Source organism: Leptonotus elevatus, chromosome 14, assembly GCF_054856555.1.
Source record: "Leptonotus elevatus isolate MCC_2025b chromosome 14, RoL_Lele_1.0, whole genome shotgun sequence".
Lineage (NCBI taxonomy): Eukaryota > Metazoa > Chordata > Actinopteri > Syngnathiformes > Syngnathidae > Leptonotus > Leptonotus elevatus.
The window spans coordinates 12,296,618-12,313,959 of record NC_141252.1 but is presented as its reverse complement, the minus strand read 5'-3'; the positions used below and the strand labels follow the sequence as shown (position 1 = coordinate 12,313,959).

The window sequence follows — 17,342 nt, the reverse complement described above, 5'->3', positions numbered from 1 at the left end:
TTATTGTACATTTAGAACAGATGTAAAAATTTGCGATTAATCATGGGTTAACTATTGAAGTCATTAGATTAATTGGGATTCAAAAATGTAATCTCTTGACACGCCTAATTTGAACCATAAAAAAAATACACTACAATAGAATTTGCACACACACACACATAAGTCATTACTTTCCCCAGAGCTCGGACAGTTAAATTTGCACAGGTAGCAGAAGGTGGGTGCAAATCCTTGTCAGGAGCAGGGCTGAATAATGATTAAAGGGGATTAGGAGGAGGGTCATTGCTTGGCTACTAGTGCTTGCGGCTGCCTTTATACAACCTGTCTGTCTACTACTACTTTTACTACTATACTTGTTGCTTTATGTGAGCAAGCCTGGAAGACAACGAGAAGAAAAAGATGAGATGGAAAAATTATTTGAGCCTTTCTACTAATCGCTAAGCAGGTTAAGGTAAGTGGATGTGACAACCACAGCTTATCACCTGTTTTTTCTTGAGCAACCTCACTCTAATGACATTGTGAGGTGCTTTGTCAATCCAGAAGTATAAACACTTTTTTTCATATACGGTAATGTTTGTGGTCATAGCATGTAGATGTATAATAGACAAAATAAATGTCAACACAAGCAGGCTAAGTTGCTTTTGAAAGCACGCTAGGAAAACTCTACATCTTCCCACCGAATTGTCAGCTCCTCTTTCTGACTTGCTACCTTAATCCATCCACAGGCAAACAGGATATAAACAATGGCTGTTTTGAAAGTGACCTTTACCAAGACCAAGAGGGACAAACTAGCTCAGGTGCTTTGGATCCTAAATTGGATTTCCGTAGTGACGGGCGTGATTCTGTTCAGCCTGGGCCTCTTCCTTAAGGTGGAGCTCAACAAGCGGTGGGAGCTGATGGCCGACACGGACATTCAATACGTTCCCAACATGCTCATCTCCGTCGGCCTCATTGCCTGTGCCATTAACTTCTTGGGCGGCAAGATCTGCTACGACTGCGTCGACACGGCCAAGTTCCTCCGCTGGAAGCTAATCATGCTGCCCTACATTGTATGCACTTTCTTCTTCACTTTCTGCATACTGGTGGGGGCTCTTATGTGCTATACAATGCATTGGGAGCTGGATGAGTCCCTGAGAGAAGGCCTGAACAAGGCCATGAAGTACTACAAGGACACGGACACGCCGGGGAGATGCTTCCTGAAGCGTGCTGTGGACATGCTACAGATAGAGTTCCAGTGCTGCGGCAACAAGGATTACACAGACTGGTTCCGAATCCAGTGGATCAGTAACCGCTACCTGGACATGTCTCACAGAGAGGTGGTTGAGTAAGTACCAAGCACACATTAATCAGTAAACGTTTCTGGTATGGGCAATGTGTACGGATGCACAGGGTGGCATTTCTGTGGAGGCGGCAACAGGTGCAAAAGGAGGGTCTCACATTGAAACCCTCAGAGCCTGCACAAGGCATGACCTTATCAAGCACCTGCTTAGGACCCTGCGACCACTAGAGGGCACCCAAATGCAAAAAGTCATTAGAGCAGGGGTCACCAGAGTAAACAAAAAAAAAGCCTGGAAATCCAGACTCACTCGCGGGAGAGTGAGTCTGGTCAACCGTCCTATCAGTCGCGTTTATAAGGCGGGGCAAACCTGAGCAAACAGACAGTAGAATGAACCAATGAGCGAAGAGCGGAGTGACGTCAGAAAAGCGACTCGTTGAAGTCTTTTTTTTTTCCTGCTGCGGAGACCTGCTGTTGGAGTAAAAATCCAACATCCAGCCGAAGAGAGATAATAGTGAATGCCTTATGTCGTTGTTGAACCTGAAGAGTGAAGACTGACGTTGCTCACGAAGACGTCACGCAAACAGACGAATTTGATTGGTTGGCCTGTTTTCGGCCCGAGCTAGCTCACAGGTGATGGGACATTGGAATGTTGAAGAAGTTACTTAAAAGGGTGAGCAGTGACAGATAATTCGATAAAAAGTGATGAGTATTTATATTTGTTTTCCTAATTATTGTGAAAAATCACAATAATGAATATCATAACTATTATTAATATAATTATATCACTAATAAAGTCGAGCATATTTCAGAAGTGTGTATGAAACATCGCATTAATTGCTACCCAAGTAGCTCTCAGCTTAAAAAAGGTTGGTGACCCCTGCATTAAAAGGACACCAATAGGGAAAATCTGCCAATAATTGATGGCTATTGAAATGCATGGTCAATGGGTAATTAAAAAAAAAAAGTTTCCCCCACCCAAACCTTTTTTGTTACGTCACATGTGGTATTTCCTGATTTAATATATTGTGGCACTTTATTGCTGTTCTTGCACAACAGATTATTTTTGTAACAAAAACAAGTCTGAAAAACAACATTTTTGTTGTTGCAGTTGTTCAGACTAAAAATAAATCAAATAGCACAGTAATGTAAATGTTAGTTCACTGCTTTATGGTTTATAATTTTAGTGGGCCTAAATCCATTATACCTGTGTTAACGCTTTATCACTTGGAATTAGTAAACCCGTCTGCTCTTGAACGTCGCATGTAATATACTCATAGTCCCTCAAGTGGAAAATTAAAAATGAACAATCAATAATCAATATTACTGGCATAGAGGACCCCAAATTAAAATTTTGCTCAAAGCCCCAGTGACGCGTTGGCCAGCTCAGACCCACTGAACCTCTCTTGTGTTTCAATTAGTCGCCTGAGGAGCAACGTGGAAGGCAAGTACCTGATGGACGGCGTCCCTTTCAGCTGCTGCAATGTCAACTCCCCTCGACCGTGCATCCAGCAGCAGGTCAAAAACAATTCGGCCCACTTCAACTATGACCACCACACGGAGCAGCTCAACCTGTGGACCAGAGGGTGTCACCAGGCTCTCTTGGACTACTACAGCGGCATCGTACACTCCATTGGCCTGACCGTGCTCATCACGTGGCTCTTTGAGGTCAGTCAAGAAAGTCATCGTATACAGTATAGTAACATTCTGATGCTCTAGTCCCAATTTACTCTCAAGCAATTCATGAGCCTGTTGTGTGTCGTTTTAGCTGTCGGTGTTGACGGGCGTGCGTTACCTCCAGACGTCCTTGGAGAACATGCTGAGACTTGGAGACCCCGACTGCGATTCTGACGGCTGGCTGCTGGAGAACAGTTTCATAGAAACGGCTCGAAGCAACCTGAACATCATCAAGACCCTCAGCAAAAACAACCACGTGGACGCCGCCAACAACGGGGACCCCAACATCAACGTACCCTCCACTTCCAAAGCTCACTACGGGCCGGATAATGTGCCTCCCCAGAAAATACCTGTAGTCAGTTGACCAGGAACTGGACTATGGAAAATTTCATGTTGGAAATAAAAGATGCCTCGCTCATATTTAGCATCACACCTTTAATAATTTTTACTTGGAGGAGAAAGGACATTTTAGAGATCATTTCTGACTGATGTGCAAATTGACAATCTATCAGAGCCTTTTTAATGCAGGGTAAAACAACCTGCCTCTGACACTTAAAGGGTTACAGGACAATGTGGCTGTGGATGATGTGGCCTTGCCTTGCCTTAGACTGCACTCTCCACACACCACTTGACGGAACACTTGTCTTTTAATTTTTGAGTGATGAAACCTCTTCTCACGCAAGATTTTGGAGAATTCTTGTGTGCTTTGCTCAAACAAACTGTGATGCCTTTTTGAACTTGGAGAAGTTGTATTGGTATCAAGTTTACATCCAATCACCATCCAACTAAATGTTTTGAACTTATCTTTTTTTGCGGGGGTAGAATGGCTGTAAACACTATATGGACACAAGTAAAAGTAATGGGACACCAGAGGATGTGGACATTTGAAAATTGAGGAAAATCTCAAATTTGTCAACAGCTTGTACTTAACATTTTGGCGTGTCAGTACTGCATCAATCAACAATCTCTGTTGCAGTCTACCCCAGCTGTTTTAGATGGGGTTGATGTCAGGGTTCTATCCACATTCAAGGGCTTCCCCCAAAATGTTCACACACACCATTACAAGCATACAATTGTCCAAAAAAACTAATGGGTCTAATTCAAATCCTCATTGATTGATAGGTGTGTCCAATGACTTTTGTTCATATATGCAATATAAAAAGTCTACACACCCAGGCTGTTCAAATGCCAGAATGCGGTTGAGATCATTAAAAAAACTTTTTACACCCTATTTTGACCTACAACTTGTAGAACTCAAATGGAAATCAACAACAACAACACAGGAATGTGGCTGTGTTAAAAAAAATTAACCAATCATATTCAAACTCTTGTTAAATGGGAGTCTGCACACAACTGTAACCATTTAAAGTGCCTCTGATTAACCCATAATAAAGTTAAGAGATTCTGGTAGGTTTTTGTGCCAACATTGACTGCTACTGTACATGTTTCTTTTCACCTTGACTAAGACAGTAAGGAAAACAGCCCCAGATAACGATGACGCCCCAATACTTCATGGGAGGTACAGTACAGTACAGTGCTCTTTTGCTGAAGGAGCATTGTTGTGTTTGTGCACCAAACATATATTTTGGAAGTATGGCCAAAAAGTTTGCTCTTGGTTTCATCCGACAGAGCATTTTCCCCATGTGTGTAAATTGGGAAATCTCAAATTGACTAGTTATCTTGTCATCTTTTCAACAAGTTTGAAAAGTCGTCCAATTGTGTAAGGCGATTACTATGCTCTATGGGTTAACCCCTTGGAAATTCTTTTTGTAGCCTTCTCCAACATGTTGAATAATGAGATCCTCAGATGCTCTGGAAGCTGGAGGAGCATAACTTGTGATGCAAGATGTGACTACAAAAACGTCAAGGAAAGCCTACTAAAACATGTTGAATGTGTTTGTAGTGAATCAGAGGCACCTTGCATGAAGGCAGGTGTGCGCAGACTCCCATTAGTGTGAATGGAATTTTTTTTATACACATCCCGTTATAAGTGGGTGTGCACACTTATGCAACCAGATCTTAGGTCTTAATGTTTACTTTCCCTCTCCAATTGAGTGGTTCTCGTTGAAAAAAGTTCTTAAATGGTTCATCTTAGTCTCATTTTTTTTTTTCAACATGTATGAAACCTGGCATTTGAACAGGGGTGTGTAGACATTTTTCATCCACTTTAGTGCGGATTGAAAAAAAACAAGAACTTGCCTTGATCAACTCAAAGTTCAAGCATAATTAATCAACAACCAGGTACTTCTACAATCTATTCAATAGACTGTATAAGTACTTAATTGCTGATTAATTAAGTTTCTAGATTATATCCCATTTGTTTATGTACATGTTAAAGTAGGAGCCATTGATTAGATAGACTGGTGGTTTTATTACAATGTTGCGCTATCAAACAGCACAAACATACTAAATGCACCTATTTCCAAAGGGTAACATACGATGAAAAGGTGTTGCAATAAACTGTGTGACATTATTTTTGTTTACTTGAAGAAGTGTTAAAAAGTGACCTTGTGGGGAAAGCAACATTCAGTCAATACAGTATTGCGTAGGTTTGGCTTGATACATGATTTGTGATTGAGAAACCCCAGCGGGTTTAAAAAATTGGAAGAAATTTAAGATAAGGAAATCAGGTAGCTGCTTGTCAGATGCTACGCTAGTGAGATACCAAAGATTAAAAATGGTTAATGGACATCACAACGTGTGGATCTCATGTATGGTATTGTCTTTTTTTGAATACATCTCTATTAGCAGGAGGTTATTTGCATTCCCAAAAATGATAAATACAAACAAGGCTAATGCGCTTTGTTCTTCAACTACACAACCTCCACCCTTTCTTTCTGTCCATTTCTTCTCTCTCTTACTTTCCCTAATCTCTCTTTGAGCTCCAGCAGGAGGCTGGGACTTCTAAGGAAGCGTCACTGTGCGTGCGTATACGCACATCAAGGGGAAGCGGCAGAGAGCAGCTCCGACGGCTTCGCTCTGCTCAAACGTCACAACATTTGCCAGTCGAAAGCGAACATGACGTTGACCAACTCCAGGCTGCGAGCGATCTCCTCCAGTATACAGTGCTGCTGCCACATCTGCTTCAATTTCCTGTAACGCTCCGGACAAAGGTGCAGTGGATTGCCCCTCCTTGGGAACACAAACAGAAACAATCAATGATTAATATACGGAGGATTTACTTTCTAAGATCTCGTCTATGCATGGCCTCTGGAATGCCTACCCATTCCAAATTTAACAAACAAGTAAATCTTTTTGATACCCATTTCTGAAAATGTGTCAATGAGTGAGCCAGTCTGCGCATCTGCCCCACTGTTACGTAACAACTAATTTACATAATGACAACCCCCAACACCTAATTCAGATTCAGAGCCACTTTCAAGGGATGACTGCTGGACTACACTGTCTGAAACACTATCACGCACCGAGGCATTATCATGCATGAACACCTACATCACCGAAAGCCCCTCCCTCTATCATGTCAAAGGCAAAAAGGTAAGCAGAGTTGAACTGAGTTTTGTTGACTGCTCAGATTAACGTTAGCTAACAGTATTAGCTTCAGGTTACCGGAACATACTTGATTGCCCAGTGAAGTTGTTGACATGGTTGCTAACATTTGTGTTTGGTTATGTGCCCATGCATCTTTAACACATTATAAAAAATGAAGCAAAGTTTCTACCAAACTCAAAAGAATAAAACATTTAATTTAGAATTTAGGGTGTAGAATCAAGGTTTTGAGAGATGAGACATTTTTCAAAAATTTTTAGTGACTAAATAAATCATAGGCATAATGACTTTGTTATGCATTTACACATTATAAAAGGTGTACAATTGGGAAGAAATCAAATTAAGATAAGTATGAAGTGGCAGTCAACAATATTCTGATGAGTAGAATGAGTCTCATTGAAATGCCAAATTGTCACTCACTCACTGTCAAAATATCAATAAAAATACCAATGTGCTTGCAAAAAAACCCCCACTTTTCTTCACGTCTTTGTAGATTCTCATTCCAATAGTTCAAGATAACTGGCACTTTGTGTTTATTGATTCCCCCCCCCCCCATTTTTCTAAAACATAAAAAAATGACTTAGATGCTTATGCTATTAATAGGCTAACGAAAATATATGGTCAAAATAATGGGAAACTGAATTGTCATGACAGTGAGCACCTTAATGCATGAATATAATTTAAATAAAGATTTTCTAGAGACTCAAAGAAAAATGGCAGAGAGAAAAAAATACATTCATAAAAAAAAAGTACTGAAATTGAGAAAAAGGGGTGGGTGACATAAGTCAGTGTTCGTGTCATTTAGTCTGTTGAGCACAGGTAAACAAAATATATTATCATTTTCATTAGCATTATTATGACAGGGAACACAAACAGCAAATAGAGATTCTTACCCGAGATGTGGATCAGTCTCGCCATAGTCATCCAAATAAGGAGCGGGATATGTGCTTCCTCTGGTCTTACTGGCCATCAGTACAATTTCACACACTCGTATCCTGCCAGCGGGTACAAACAATATCACGCTACAAAACTGTGGGTACGTTGAAGTCACAATCAATATTTGGGTCTTGAAACACACCTAAGGAACATGCCCACTCCCGCGCCGCAAACGGCGGCATGTGCGGTGCAGGCGCCCACATCTTCTCCATCCAGCTGACTGAGGCAGCAGGAGCTTTGAGAACACAGCATGGCGCCACAGAATAGGCACAGGGTGGGATGCTTCCTCTCGTCATCTGCGGATTTGGGGCACCTGAGGGCAAGCACAAGAGATGAGATCCCAAAGCCCAAACTTTTCCTTGGAATGAAGGAGCTGTGCGGCACATACTGAAAATGGCTGGCTTGATTGAGAAGAGCGCTATAGTCCTCAGGGAGGTCAATAAGTTGATTTCTTCTCCTCGGGAATCTGTTTAACAAGAACTTACAGACTGAATAGGTGGAATATAGCGTGACTCCAATTTAAAAAGCAAATCAACTACCTGATTGTCTGAGTTTTGCCTCTCAGACCTTTGGTTATTGCTGGGTTGCTGCACCACCTTAAAGCAAAAAAAAAAAAGTTGATTCAGTCATTTATGTTGAAAACATTACTGCTAATGCTAATATTAAACACCCACCTTTGCAACAGTGGTGCCACGGTGTCTCTGTGCTCCTGGAAAAGCTGGAACACATTGGAAGGCAGTGCCAAATAGCTGCATATTGCCTCCATTTGACCTTGACAAGAAACTGCAACAGCCACAAAATGTCGGTGTAAGAATACTGTACTGTACATCATCATAGGGAAGTTTGAAATGATATTAAAGTCTTACACACTACAAGTAGTTAATTCAAGAAATTGCGAACAAAGAAAATAGGCGGCACCCATTCATGCTATGTGTGTCAGGGCCTGGTTCCCAACCTGCCAATCCACTTACCAGATGCACCGAAAAGCTCCTCCGGAGGACGGACACCGGTAAGACAGCTGAAAAAGAGAGCGGTACAGCGCAGAAAGGACTTGATTCCCGTCTTCACTCTTTCAGCCACAAAGCTGCCGCACACATCAGGAAGTAGCCTGGAAAGAAAACAATAATCAGTTCAACATGACAAAAGCCACAGTATGTTATCCTATATTACTACATTATCCAAAAAGCACTGTCCATATAATGGGTTTGTCTATCCCATTTTTTAGGAGTGCTGAAGTACCCTGAAAGAGAATCCAAGCACCCACAACTTTTTCTTGATCTTTATATGATTTTTTTTAAATTGTATATCAATAAGCTAGAAAATTGTAAAAACCATACAGTATTAAGTTGAAATGCAATATTTTATTATTCCTAAAAATGGTTTGAGCCACCTTACACCTCCCACCTCTGCTTTTGAGTAGCGAGCAAAGCATGATCTGTGCATTTCCATCATATCAAGAAAATGTAAGCTTTAACCAGGTCATGTGGCAAATTCATTATCACATTATCATTACCAGCCTGCTTTTCTTTTCTTTTTTTTGTTGCTGCATTTACGACCCGTGAACATTAAAGCAGGGAACAAGGAATAGTGTTTCCATTAACATTAAGAAAAGTGCAGTACGGTCTTGTTAGAATCAAAAGCACTAAGCAAGCAATAATTGGTCACGTGTACCTTCCAGTGTGTTGTGACACAACAGTGTGTAGTTCGGCTGCTGCTCTAGCTTCCTCCGTTTCTTCATCACCAACCACAACAGGAATTTCTGCACAAGAAAGAATTATTTTAGACAACAAATGGTTCATCTTATCATAAAATAGCATTGAACTCTTTTGACGATAGTACAGAGAGAAGGCCTGAGGGAGGGTTTAAACTTAGAATATTTACTTCTTTTTTTTAGGGTGGATTTATAATATTCCAGAATTCTGCCCCTACTAAGTTAGAATACATTACCAGAAATAAATATAAATAGTTGAATGCACAGCTACAACTGACTGCATGTCAAAATAAAAATTAAATTTTATTTCGGTTCGTGTTTTGTTTGTTTGTTTTGAATATTACAGAATTATTTCATGTGGCATGACAGACCTCAATATTGAGACCTTTGACTCTTAAAAAAAAAAAAAATCGCCCTTTTAAGATTTGTATTTAAGTATACCTGGCTTAGAGCATCTCTCGTAATGCCTATACTAAACAGGTAAGCATAAACAATAAAAACAATATCAATATTCATGTATTTGTCAGTTTTCCCACTAGATATTCTGTCGATTCACACATTTCTCCAGTGATTCAAGAGGTAGCATTATCAGCACGAGGAGAGCAGGTGGCATGGTAACATTTGCATTGTGTTTACCTGTTGCTAGAAGCAGCACCTGCACGACGTGAGCCATTGTAACCAGATGCAGGATGTGTAGATGGTTGTAGGCTGAGCTGACAGCAGAAGGCTGCAAGTCTACAGCCTCCTCCTGGTACAGCGAAGGCAGAGACAACACTAAACCCACCTGGAAAAACACACACGTACAAAGACAACATTTAGCATTTACTACATATGAATACTCACTTCTTGAGATGACAAAGATGCCACATCCATTCATTTTTAGGAATAAAATAAAAAGCTAGCACTCTTGTCTATATCAGCACCACCAGTCCACAAACATTTGCACTAATTATATTCATTATGTCCACTCAAATAAACACTTTTTTTTTTGTTTACCTCAAATACATCAAACTGTAGCACTGTGCAATTCTCATATGAAAAGTGTATTAACAATAATATGTAATATACACGTAGTAGTAGGGATGGGAATTTATACGATTTTTATGATTCCGATTTTGATTCTGTACAACGATTCGATTCTTTAATTATTTTTTGGGGGGAAAAGTGAATAAACATAGATTAGCATCCACTTTTTAATGTCTTAGTTGTATCTCTCAACAAGAGACATGTTTAAAAGTAACATGGCCTTACAAACCCAACAATGAAGTTTTAAGAGGTCCACATTCGATGACTCCTCAATGGGGTCCCCAGAAGAAAAAAAAATAGGAAAAAAAAGAAAAAGATTTGAAAATAAACATACATTTTCTTTTAAATTATCTTCTGTAGGAATTTACTAAATATAACCTAGATTATTTTGCTGGCGGCTATTGCTGCTGGGTTGATCCCCCCCGGACCCCGGAGCGCTCACAAACACGACACACGGTAATCGCATGCTGTGCATTTGCATAGATGGTAGTGTTTCCTCCCTTAGAGGAAATATCCAATTTGCAAATATTGCAAGTTGGCCTTTTGTTAGATGTCAACAAAACTTCGAGCGTGGCGCCATGTTTGTTGCTCGACGCGCACGGAAATGATGCGCGCGTTGTGACGTCATCGTCCCACACGGACCCGATAAGAGAATCGTTTGCAAAAATGGCAAACAATGCCCAGGAATTTAAACACTCCACAAGAACCGGTTTTCGTTTCCCATCCCTACGTAGTAGTAGTTATCAACTGAAATGGACAGAATGTCAACTGAATTGCTGATCACCTACCAGAAGATGGAAGAAGTCGACTTCCAGAATAGAAGGCGTGTTCTTTCTGCTCGTGACCGGAAGCAGAACTGGGATTTGAGATCATTTCATGATGTAAAAGATGTCACACAAAACAAATGAAAAGTGCAAATGTGTTGTATTAAAGGTATTGTACCTGCTAACATATCAGTGAAGTGTGTTTGGATGACTGCCTGGGAGCTTTTAATTCTTTGTGCTGCTGAAAACTGAACAATTGCCTTCAGACCTGCCAGCTAAAAAAGAAAAAGCATTTAACAATAACATCTATTTAAAACAAAAAAGCTCTAATTATTATCATATAAATGTGCTTTGTTGCAGACCAACCTGTCTATTTTGTAAAGACCCAAAGAGCGGCTTGTCCTCTTCCAGCAAAATGTTCTCTGTGAAGACACAGCATTCACACTGACAATCGCGTTGATAGTGAATATAAAGAAGCTTTTCAAGAAAGAGTCACACCAATTGCTTGAATGGTGAAGGCACAGGTGTTCCAGGCCATAAGGGGCACACGTGGGCACAGCTCATTAGGTACTGTCTGAAGCCCAACTCTATGGACCGTGGTGGCGCACACCGCCAGCATCTCTGCTATACTATCGGAGAACTTCCTCCTAAAAACAAGCAGTCAAGAACAATGTTTTAGGATCAGAGGAGAGATGAGATAAAGAATGAGGATTCCTCACGGTTCTTGTACGCCATAACTCAATATGGCCCTGAAATCCGGCTGACCGTCTCCACATAAAACCATGTCGCCATCATTATTGCTTTCCATGTCGCAATCTGTAGGAAAGCGCGAGGAATTTTATTTGGCGTCGCAATACTTCTGTCCATATACTAGTAGATGACTTGTATCTCGGCTCACCATTTTCCTGCATGTTGAGTCCTTTAATCCTGGCCTCAAGAATATCGATCCAGCGACTCAGAGTCAAATGTTGACCAATTATCTCTGCATTTTCACTGCAAAGACAAACACAATGTGTACATTGACATGATAAATGCGTATAGACCTCACTAACAAAGAAGGTGGAATGAACTCACTAGTTGAATACGAGTGGCTCCAGCGGGATGAGGGGGACAACGGTGTTGCATAGCGACTTGCACAAAGGACACAAGTACTCCCCATTCTCAAGGTCAATAATCAATTCAGTGTGGAGTCTGTTTCTGGTGGTGTTCTGGACCGCTTCAAAATATCTATTAATGAAAAACACACAGGATAGCAATGCAAGAATTAGATAAAATGGAGGGAGTGCTTTTTATTAGGGATGGGCAAGTTCCGATACCAGGCTTTATTTCAAGGTATCGTACGATCAGGAACTACAAATTAAAAATTAAAAAAAGAATAGAAAATTGCAATTATTTTCATGCAATTTTAAGGAAAATGCTATATTGGAATATACAATATAGGTCTTCCTTCAAAATGATCTGTCAGTGTTTTGGGGGGAAAATTGTATATATCAGTGTATACCAGCTCAGTAGCCCATGAGGACGACGGCAGAATGTCAACTGAATAACTAAATTGAAGTTTGTTTGTTTTATTATCTTAAAATAATTTACCTTAACGAGAAACCGGGTGACAAATGTCACAAATGAAAGTCCACGATAGAGTGAAATGGCAATAATTGAATTGCGAAGTAGCGAGGGAACATTGCATTAGTTAACATTACAATCAATTCGCACAACACAACCCTATTATTAACAATCAATCAACCATGATTACGCCCAACCCTACTCTTATCAATTGCTTACTTACTTCTGCCAACATGTGGCATGCATGACGTGTCCACAGCTGCCCGTGTGGGTGCCTACAGCCAGTTCAGGAGGCATAAATAATGCGTAGGATGTTGCTGTATCTTTAAAAAAACAACACACACAAAATGGCTTTATAATGTATGCCTCTTCTTACGTACGTGGATATGAAGGTATAAAACAATACACTACCTAATGTTGTGGTAAAGATGATCTTATTATGAACATTTCCAGTTGTTTAAGGAGAACATCTAACGTGTACTATGTGTTTTGAAGTTCTTGTTATTTTTAAACCTGTGTTTGGCATTGTCATTGTCCAAGACAGACAAGGGTAAACCGTATTATTTGCAACTGATGAGACGTCACGTGTAAAGAAACCACTCAATCAGCGCAGACTCTATAAACGATAGCTTGCATTATGCATTGACTCGGTCATCCTACTAACTGTATGTGTCCTATTATGGTTTATTCCACCAATATGGCAACTGAAAACATTTGTATTAAGTGAATGGAGGCTGACCGTCAGCACTGCTTGTTGGCATCTTTCCTCTGCACTGGGTCAACACAGTGGATCTCTGCACACACGCAGTCAATACCATGGCCGGAGCCTGGGACGCCACTTCCTGCTCCTCCTGACAAAGAATGCAGGTCAGCACCTCCCTCTCAGCGGGGGCGGACCCTCGATGCGGTCCCACGGCAACGCACAGCTCCTTCTGCTCCATCGAACTGCCGGAAATATAGATATCACAAATGAAATCGATAGAATTGGCATTTGAAGAATGTTTTTCAAGCATCTCTCCTCACCTCTCTGTAAATGTAATTGGCTCTCCCTGTATGCCGCTCTCCGGCATGTTGTCATAAAGCATCTTGTTAGACTCGATGAAGTTTTTCTGCATGGCTGACATCTGGGCCATGATTTTCTGACGGTGAAGTTTGGCTGCTTCGGCCTTTCTTTTGCGCTCAGCTTTTTCTTTGTCCTGAGCACTCTGTGGCACCAAATTAAAAAGACAAAATGATACTGCTCACTAACAGGCCAAGAGATAATGTGTAAAGTCATCATTATGTTGTAGTAGTTACCTCCTCAGGCTTGCTTGTCTCCATACTCATGGAAGTAGTTGGACTGGACTTCTCTCTGAGGCACTTGACAATCTCAAACATCTAGCAAAGGACACCCACACAGAACAATGACGGCCACACCAAAAAAACAAACATGATTTGTAATTGCTAAAGCCAACTACCTGTAGTAGCCATGTGATCGTGTCTTTTTGGGCTTCAAGCGAGCGAACACCCTTAATTTTCGATAGCAACAGGAAAAGAGTCTTGCTGTGTTCAAGCCCGACTCCTAGAAGACAAGAAGCAAAATCCCACATTGCAGAAAATGACAAAACCCTTTCCCGCCATTTTGCACATATGAAAAGAAGTCGACTTACTCCGAGCCTTCAGGCTGAAATCAAAGGTCGCTTCCTCTGAAGCGTTGTCCTCAAGCTGGCTTTTTTCTTCTAGCAAAGCCTGGCCAATAAGGTGCAGGGCCTGTGGTATACAAGGGAAAATGGTTTTGTAGATCTCTGCCCAAGCTTAAATGTTTGTCATTTAGATTTAAATGGATGAATGGATATAATTTAGACTAAGTTGAAAAATGGTAAGAAAAAAAAAAACTTGGACTTGAGAATTACATGTTAACTCATTCACTCCCAGCCATTTTGACTGAAGAAACCCCCTTCACTCCCGGCTGTTTTACTGAATTTTGACTGAAGGCCCTGTGCTCTATTGCTATAAAAACATGAAACCTTCCAAAAGAAAGATAAGAGTCTATATTTCTATCCGTTTCCGTTTTGCAGCAATTAGCATTAGAATATAGCTAAGTTTCATCATTATTCACAAATCTGTTTAAAACTGTAGGGAAAATAGCATTTTGCAACATGGCCCTGGTTGATCTCGTATACTGCGCTGCCACCTGCTGGCCGTTTTTGTAATAACTACCATGGCTTCAAGCATTCTCTAGCATAAAAAACATAAAAATGTAGTTATACGTTTTTGGGAGCAAATTGGTTAAATAGTAGTTTCTTGCTGAATTAAAATGACTGACAAATGCACCGAATATATTTTTTTTATTAAAAAAAACTTTTATTATTAAATTTTTAATTTTAAAAGGCTTGATTGATTTTCTTCCATCAAATTTCCAACGTTTCATGGGATCACCTTTTGCAGCAGTGGTACTAAAATACAAATCCTAAAAGGCTGCAAACGTGTTTTTTCCCAGTCAAGTCACACACATGATAATACTGTAATATTTAAAACAATATGTAAGTTTCATAAAAAAAAATAAAACTGCAATAAAAATGTATTTTCTATTTTCACAAGAAAATAATATAAATAGTTGAATGAAACAAAACTTGACTGGTCATGAATCCAAAACAAACATATCAGGAGGGTGATAAGAACATAACTGAAACTCAATTATGTCATTCCAAATATTTGATCTTTACTACTATTTAACATTAACTTTTGTAAAATGACTGCTGTGAAAAATTTAATTAAAATAATAAAGTTAGCAAGTGTTCAGGCTTTGGCACACTGCCAAAGTCAGGAAGCTGCATCTAAACAAATAAATGAAAACATAACTTCCTTTGTGAAAGTAACAAACAAATCAATTATCAAAATTCAATGCAGTTTTGTTACCCGCTGGATCATGATTTCCGTCCAGTGAGTAGACTTCTCCTCAACTGCTCTCTGTAGCACGCGTCTAAGGACATGGATGAGGATGTCGCAGCAGAGGAGACGTACGATGGAGGAGAAGGCCGGACAGAAGGGAGGCGGCACCGGAGGGCGGAGAGCTGAGCGTAAAAAGACAGAAAAGCATCGTTTAGTACAGATAGTTGGTTTATAAACAGGTGACTGACTAGAGACGGTGGTGCAGAAATCTACAGTGGATCACCTTTATCAGCGCCTTCATGAACACGTCTTTTCTTTTGTGACTCTTCCGCCTAGAACGGATCAGAGAGAGGAATAGTATGAATGATATTAAACAAACAAGTTTTACTGAGAAGTGGTACCTTGCTGTGTTGTGATCTTGAATAATGGTAGAAGAATGGGTTGAATTGGGCCAAATACTCTCTTTTCACCTCATACAATCCATGTCCTGACACTCCTGGTTTCCTATCATTAAAAAAAAATAAAAAATACTTAAAACATGTTGAAAAAGCCCTGAAAGCAAATATAAAATCAAATACGTACTTGAATGTGGCAACTTTGTTGATTACAGACTCGAGGCCTGTTTCATGGCTCTCCTGTAAAAAATGTGATGTTAAATTGTTGTACCTACATAGTATGAAGCAAGATAATGTGGCATACATTCTCCGGCAGGCCTTTGACCAGGCTACTGTGTGCCATGGGTTCAATGCACAGCAGGTGGATGACCTCCCTCATTGTCACGTCCTCTTTGGTCACATTAGTGACACCGGGGACGTATCGCTCACCTGCAATCATGTTGGTCAGCCACATCATTAAGCATCAATTAAACTAATAAGTGCCATAAAGTTACATTACCAACTATGGCAATAAGGAGATACAGCATCTCTTCTGTCAGTCGATTCCACTGCAACAATTCATTCTGCAAATGAGTCCACATCATCATTTATACAAAGAGTTGAGAGTAACACCCGATTATTACTTTAAATTTGAAACATTACGTACATGGTCTCTGCTGGAACAACTCCCATTGAAGAAATTAAAGAGTTCAAATCTTAGTAAGAGCAGCATGAGAAAATGGTTGGCTTCCATTCTGGAAGCAGCTATCTGCAAACAGAGTTTGGCAAGTTATTTCCAAAATGGAATACGCATATCAAATAGGACGAGTTTTATTACAATATTACTTCCTCTGAATTATAATTGCATTACACTACTTCTATTTTTTGGGGGGGGTTATGTTCACCATAATGTCTGCAGAACTAGTCAAACCAAGTTTGACATTTTACTGTACATTGGAGGGCAACAGATCACAAAATAAAATAAAATAATTTATAAATAATTGGCAAATATACGGTAATATTAATGATTTATATGCAACATATAAACTAAAAGGTTAAGATTTGTTGCTGTGTGTAGTGTACACTAGGGGTTGTACTGTCTCGTCAACTTCACTATTCCACAATGACGTTTGGGGCATGGCGTCAAAAAGTCACCAATCCCATTTTTGGCTCGAGGATAACGCAGAGTACTTGCAGAAACAGGCGAGCGTGCTGAATAAAATTAGTCTGTCACCTTAATTGACTAAATTAATTCAATTTACTTCAACACAAATAGGTCCATGAACCAGATCAGTGGCCTCGTGGTAGAGTGTCCGCCCCGAGACGGGGAGGTTGTGGGTTCAATCATACCAAAGACTATAAAAATTGGACCCATTGCAGCCCTGCTTGACACTCAGCATTAAGGGTTGGAATTGGGGGGGAGGTTAGATCACCAAATGATTCCCGAACGTGGCCCCTGCTGCTGCTCACCGCTCCCTCAGGGGATAGGTCAAATACAGAAAACGAACTTCGCCCCACTTAGGTGGGTGTGACAATCAGTGGTACTATAACTTTAACTTTATTTGCAAACACGGCAAATTCCCATCATGCAGAAACCGCAGTGGTGGGCCCAGAGAGGTTATAATGTAAAAGTTCTGGTC

The 17,342-nt window shown here is 40.3% G+C and overlaps 2 protein-coding genes across 3 annotated transcripts in view; one reads left to right on the top strand and one right to left on the bottom strand.

Moving 5' to 3' along the window:
* Positions 1-273: 273 nt before the first annotated feature.
* On the top strand, positions 274-5,647 carry prph2la (peripherin 2-like a). Its single transcript, XM_086094088.1, has 4 exons — positions 274-448; positions 723-1,321; positions 2,695-2,941; positions 3,042-5,647. The coding sequence occupies exons 2-4, from the start codon at positions 741-743 to the stop codon at positions 3,312-3,314; spliced, it is 1,101 nt and encodes a 366-aa protein (XP_085950214.1). The 5' UTR covers positions 274-448; positions 723-740; the 3' UTR covers positions 3,315-5,647.
* The window catches only part of ubr1 (ubiquitin protein ligase E3 component n-recognin 1), a 20,105-nt gene continuing 8,064 nt past the window's right edge, over positions 5,302-17,342 (bottom strand). Inside the window, exons 19-47 of one of the 2 annotated variants that reach the window (XM_086094081.1) lie at positions 16,370-16,471; positions 16,223-16,286; positions 16,028-16,152; positions 15,911-15,963; positions 15,730-15,832; positions 15,612-15,660; positions 15,356-15,510; positions 14,107-14,206; positions 13,915-14,018; positions 13,754-13,834; positions 13,482-13,662; positions 13,197-13,406; positions 12,681-12,780; positions 11,969-12,121; positions 11,793-11,887; positions 11,614-11,710; positions 11,393-11,541; positions 11,261-11,316; positions 11,073-11,169; positions 10,919-10,986; positions 9,741-9,888; positions 9,065-9,152; positions 8,365-8,501; positions 8,068-8,176; positions 7,933-7,989; positions 7,782-7,859; positions 7,536-7,706; positions 7,351-7,452; positions 5,302-6,082 (exon numbers count right to left, since the gene is read on the bottom strand). In XM_086094081.1, coding sequence (XP_085950207.1) covers positions 5,941-6,082; positions 7,351-7,452; positions 7,536-7,706; positions 7,782-7,859; positions 7,933-7,989; positions 8,068-8,176; positions 8,365-8,501; positions 9,065-9,152; positions 9,741-9,888; positions 10,919-10,986; positions 11,073-11,169; positions 11,261-11,316; positions 11,393-11,541; positions 11,614-11,710; positions 11,793-11,887; positions 11,969-12,121; positions 12,681-12,780; positions 13,197-13,406; positions 13,482-13,662; positions 13,754-13,834; positions 13,915-14,018; positions 14,107-14,206; positions 15,356-15,510; positions 15,612-15,660; positions 15,730-15,832; positions 15,911-15,963; positions 16,028-16,152; positions 16,223-16,286; positions 16,370-16,471 — 3,174 coding nt within the window. In that variant the 3' untranslated portion in view covers positions 5,302-5,940. Of the gene's footprint in view, positions 6,083-7,350; positions 7,453-7,535; positions 7,707-7,781; positions 7,860-7,932; positions 7,990-8,067; positions 8,177-8,364; positions 8,502-9,064; positions 9,153-9,740; positions 9,889-10,918; positions 10,987-11,072; positions 11,170-11,260; positions 11,317-11,392; positions 11,542-11,613; positions 11,711-11,792; positions 11,888-11,968; positions 12,122-12,680; positions 12,781-13,196; positions 13,407-13,480; positions 13,663-13,753; positions 13,835-13,914; positions 14,019-14,106; positions 14,207-15,355; positions 15,511-15,611; positions 15,661-15,729; positions 15,833-15,910; positions 15,964-16,027; positions 16,153-16,222; positions 16,287-16,369; positions 16,472-17,342 lie in introns of both variants that reach the window. The other variant, XM_086094082.1, reaches the window with a different exon arrangement.

Coding starts and splice junctions, on each gene's coding strand:
- prph2la (XM_086094088.1), top strand. CDS start 741: ATGGCTGTTTTGAAAGTGACCTTTACCAAGACCAAGAGGGACAAACTA. Junction 1,322..2,694: donor TCTCACAGAGAGGTGGTTGA/GTAAGTACCAAG, acceptor TGTTTCAATTAG/TCGCCTGAGGAGCAACGTGG. Junction 2,942..3,041: donor TCATCACGTGGCTCTTTGAG/GTCAGTCAAGAA, acceptor GTGTCGTTTTAG/CTGTCGGTGTTGACGGGCGT.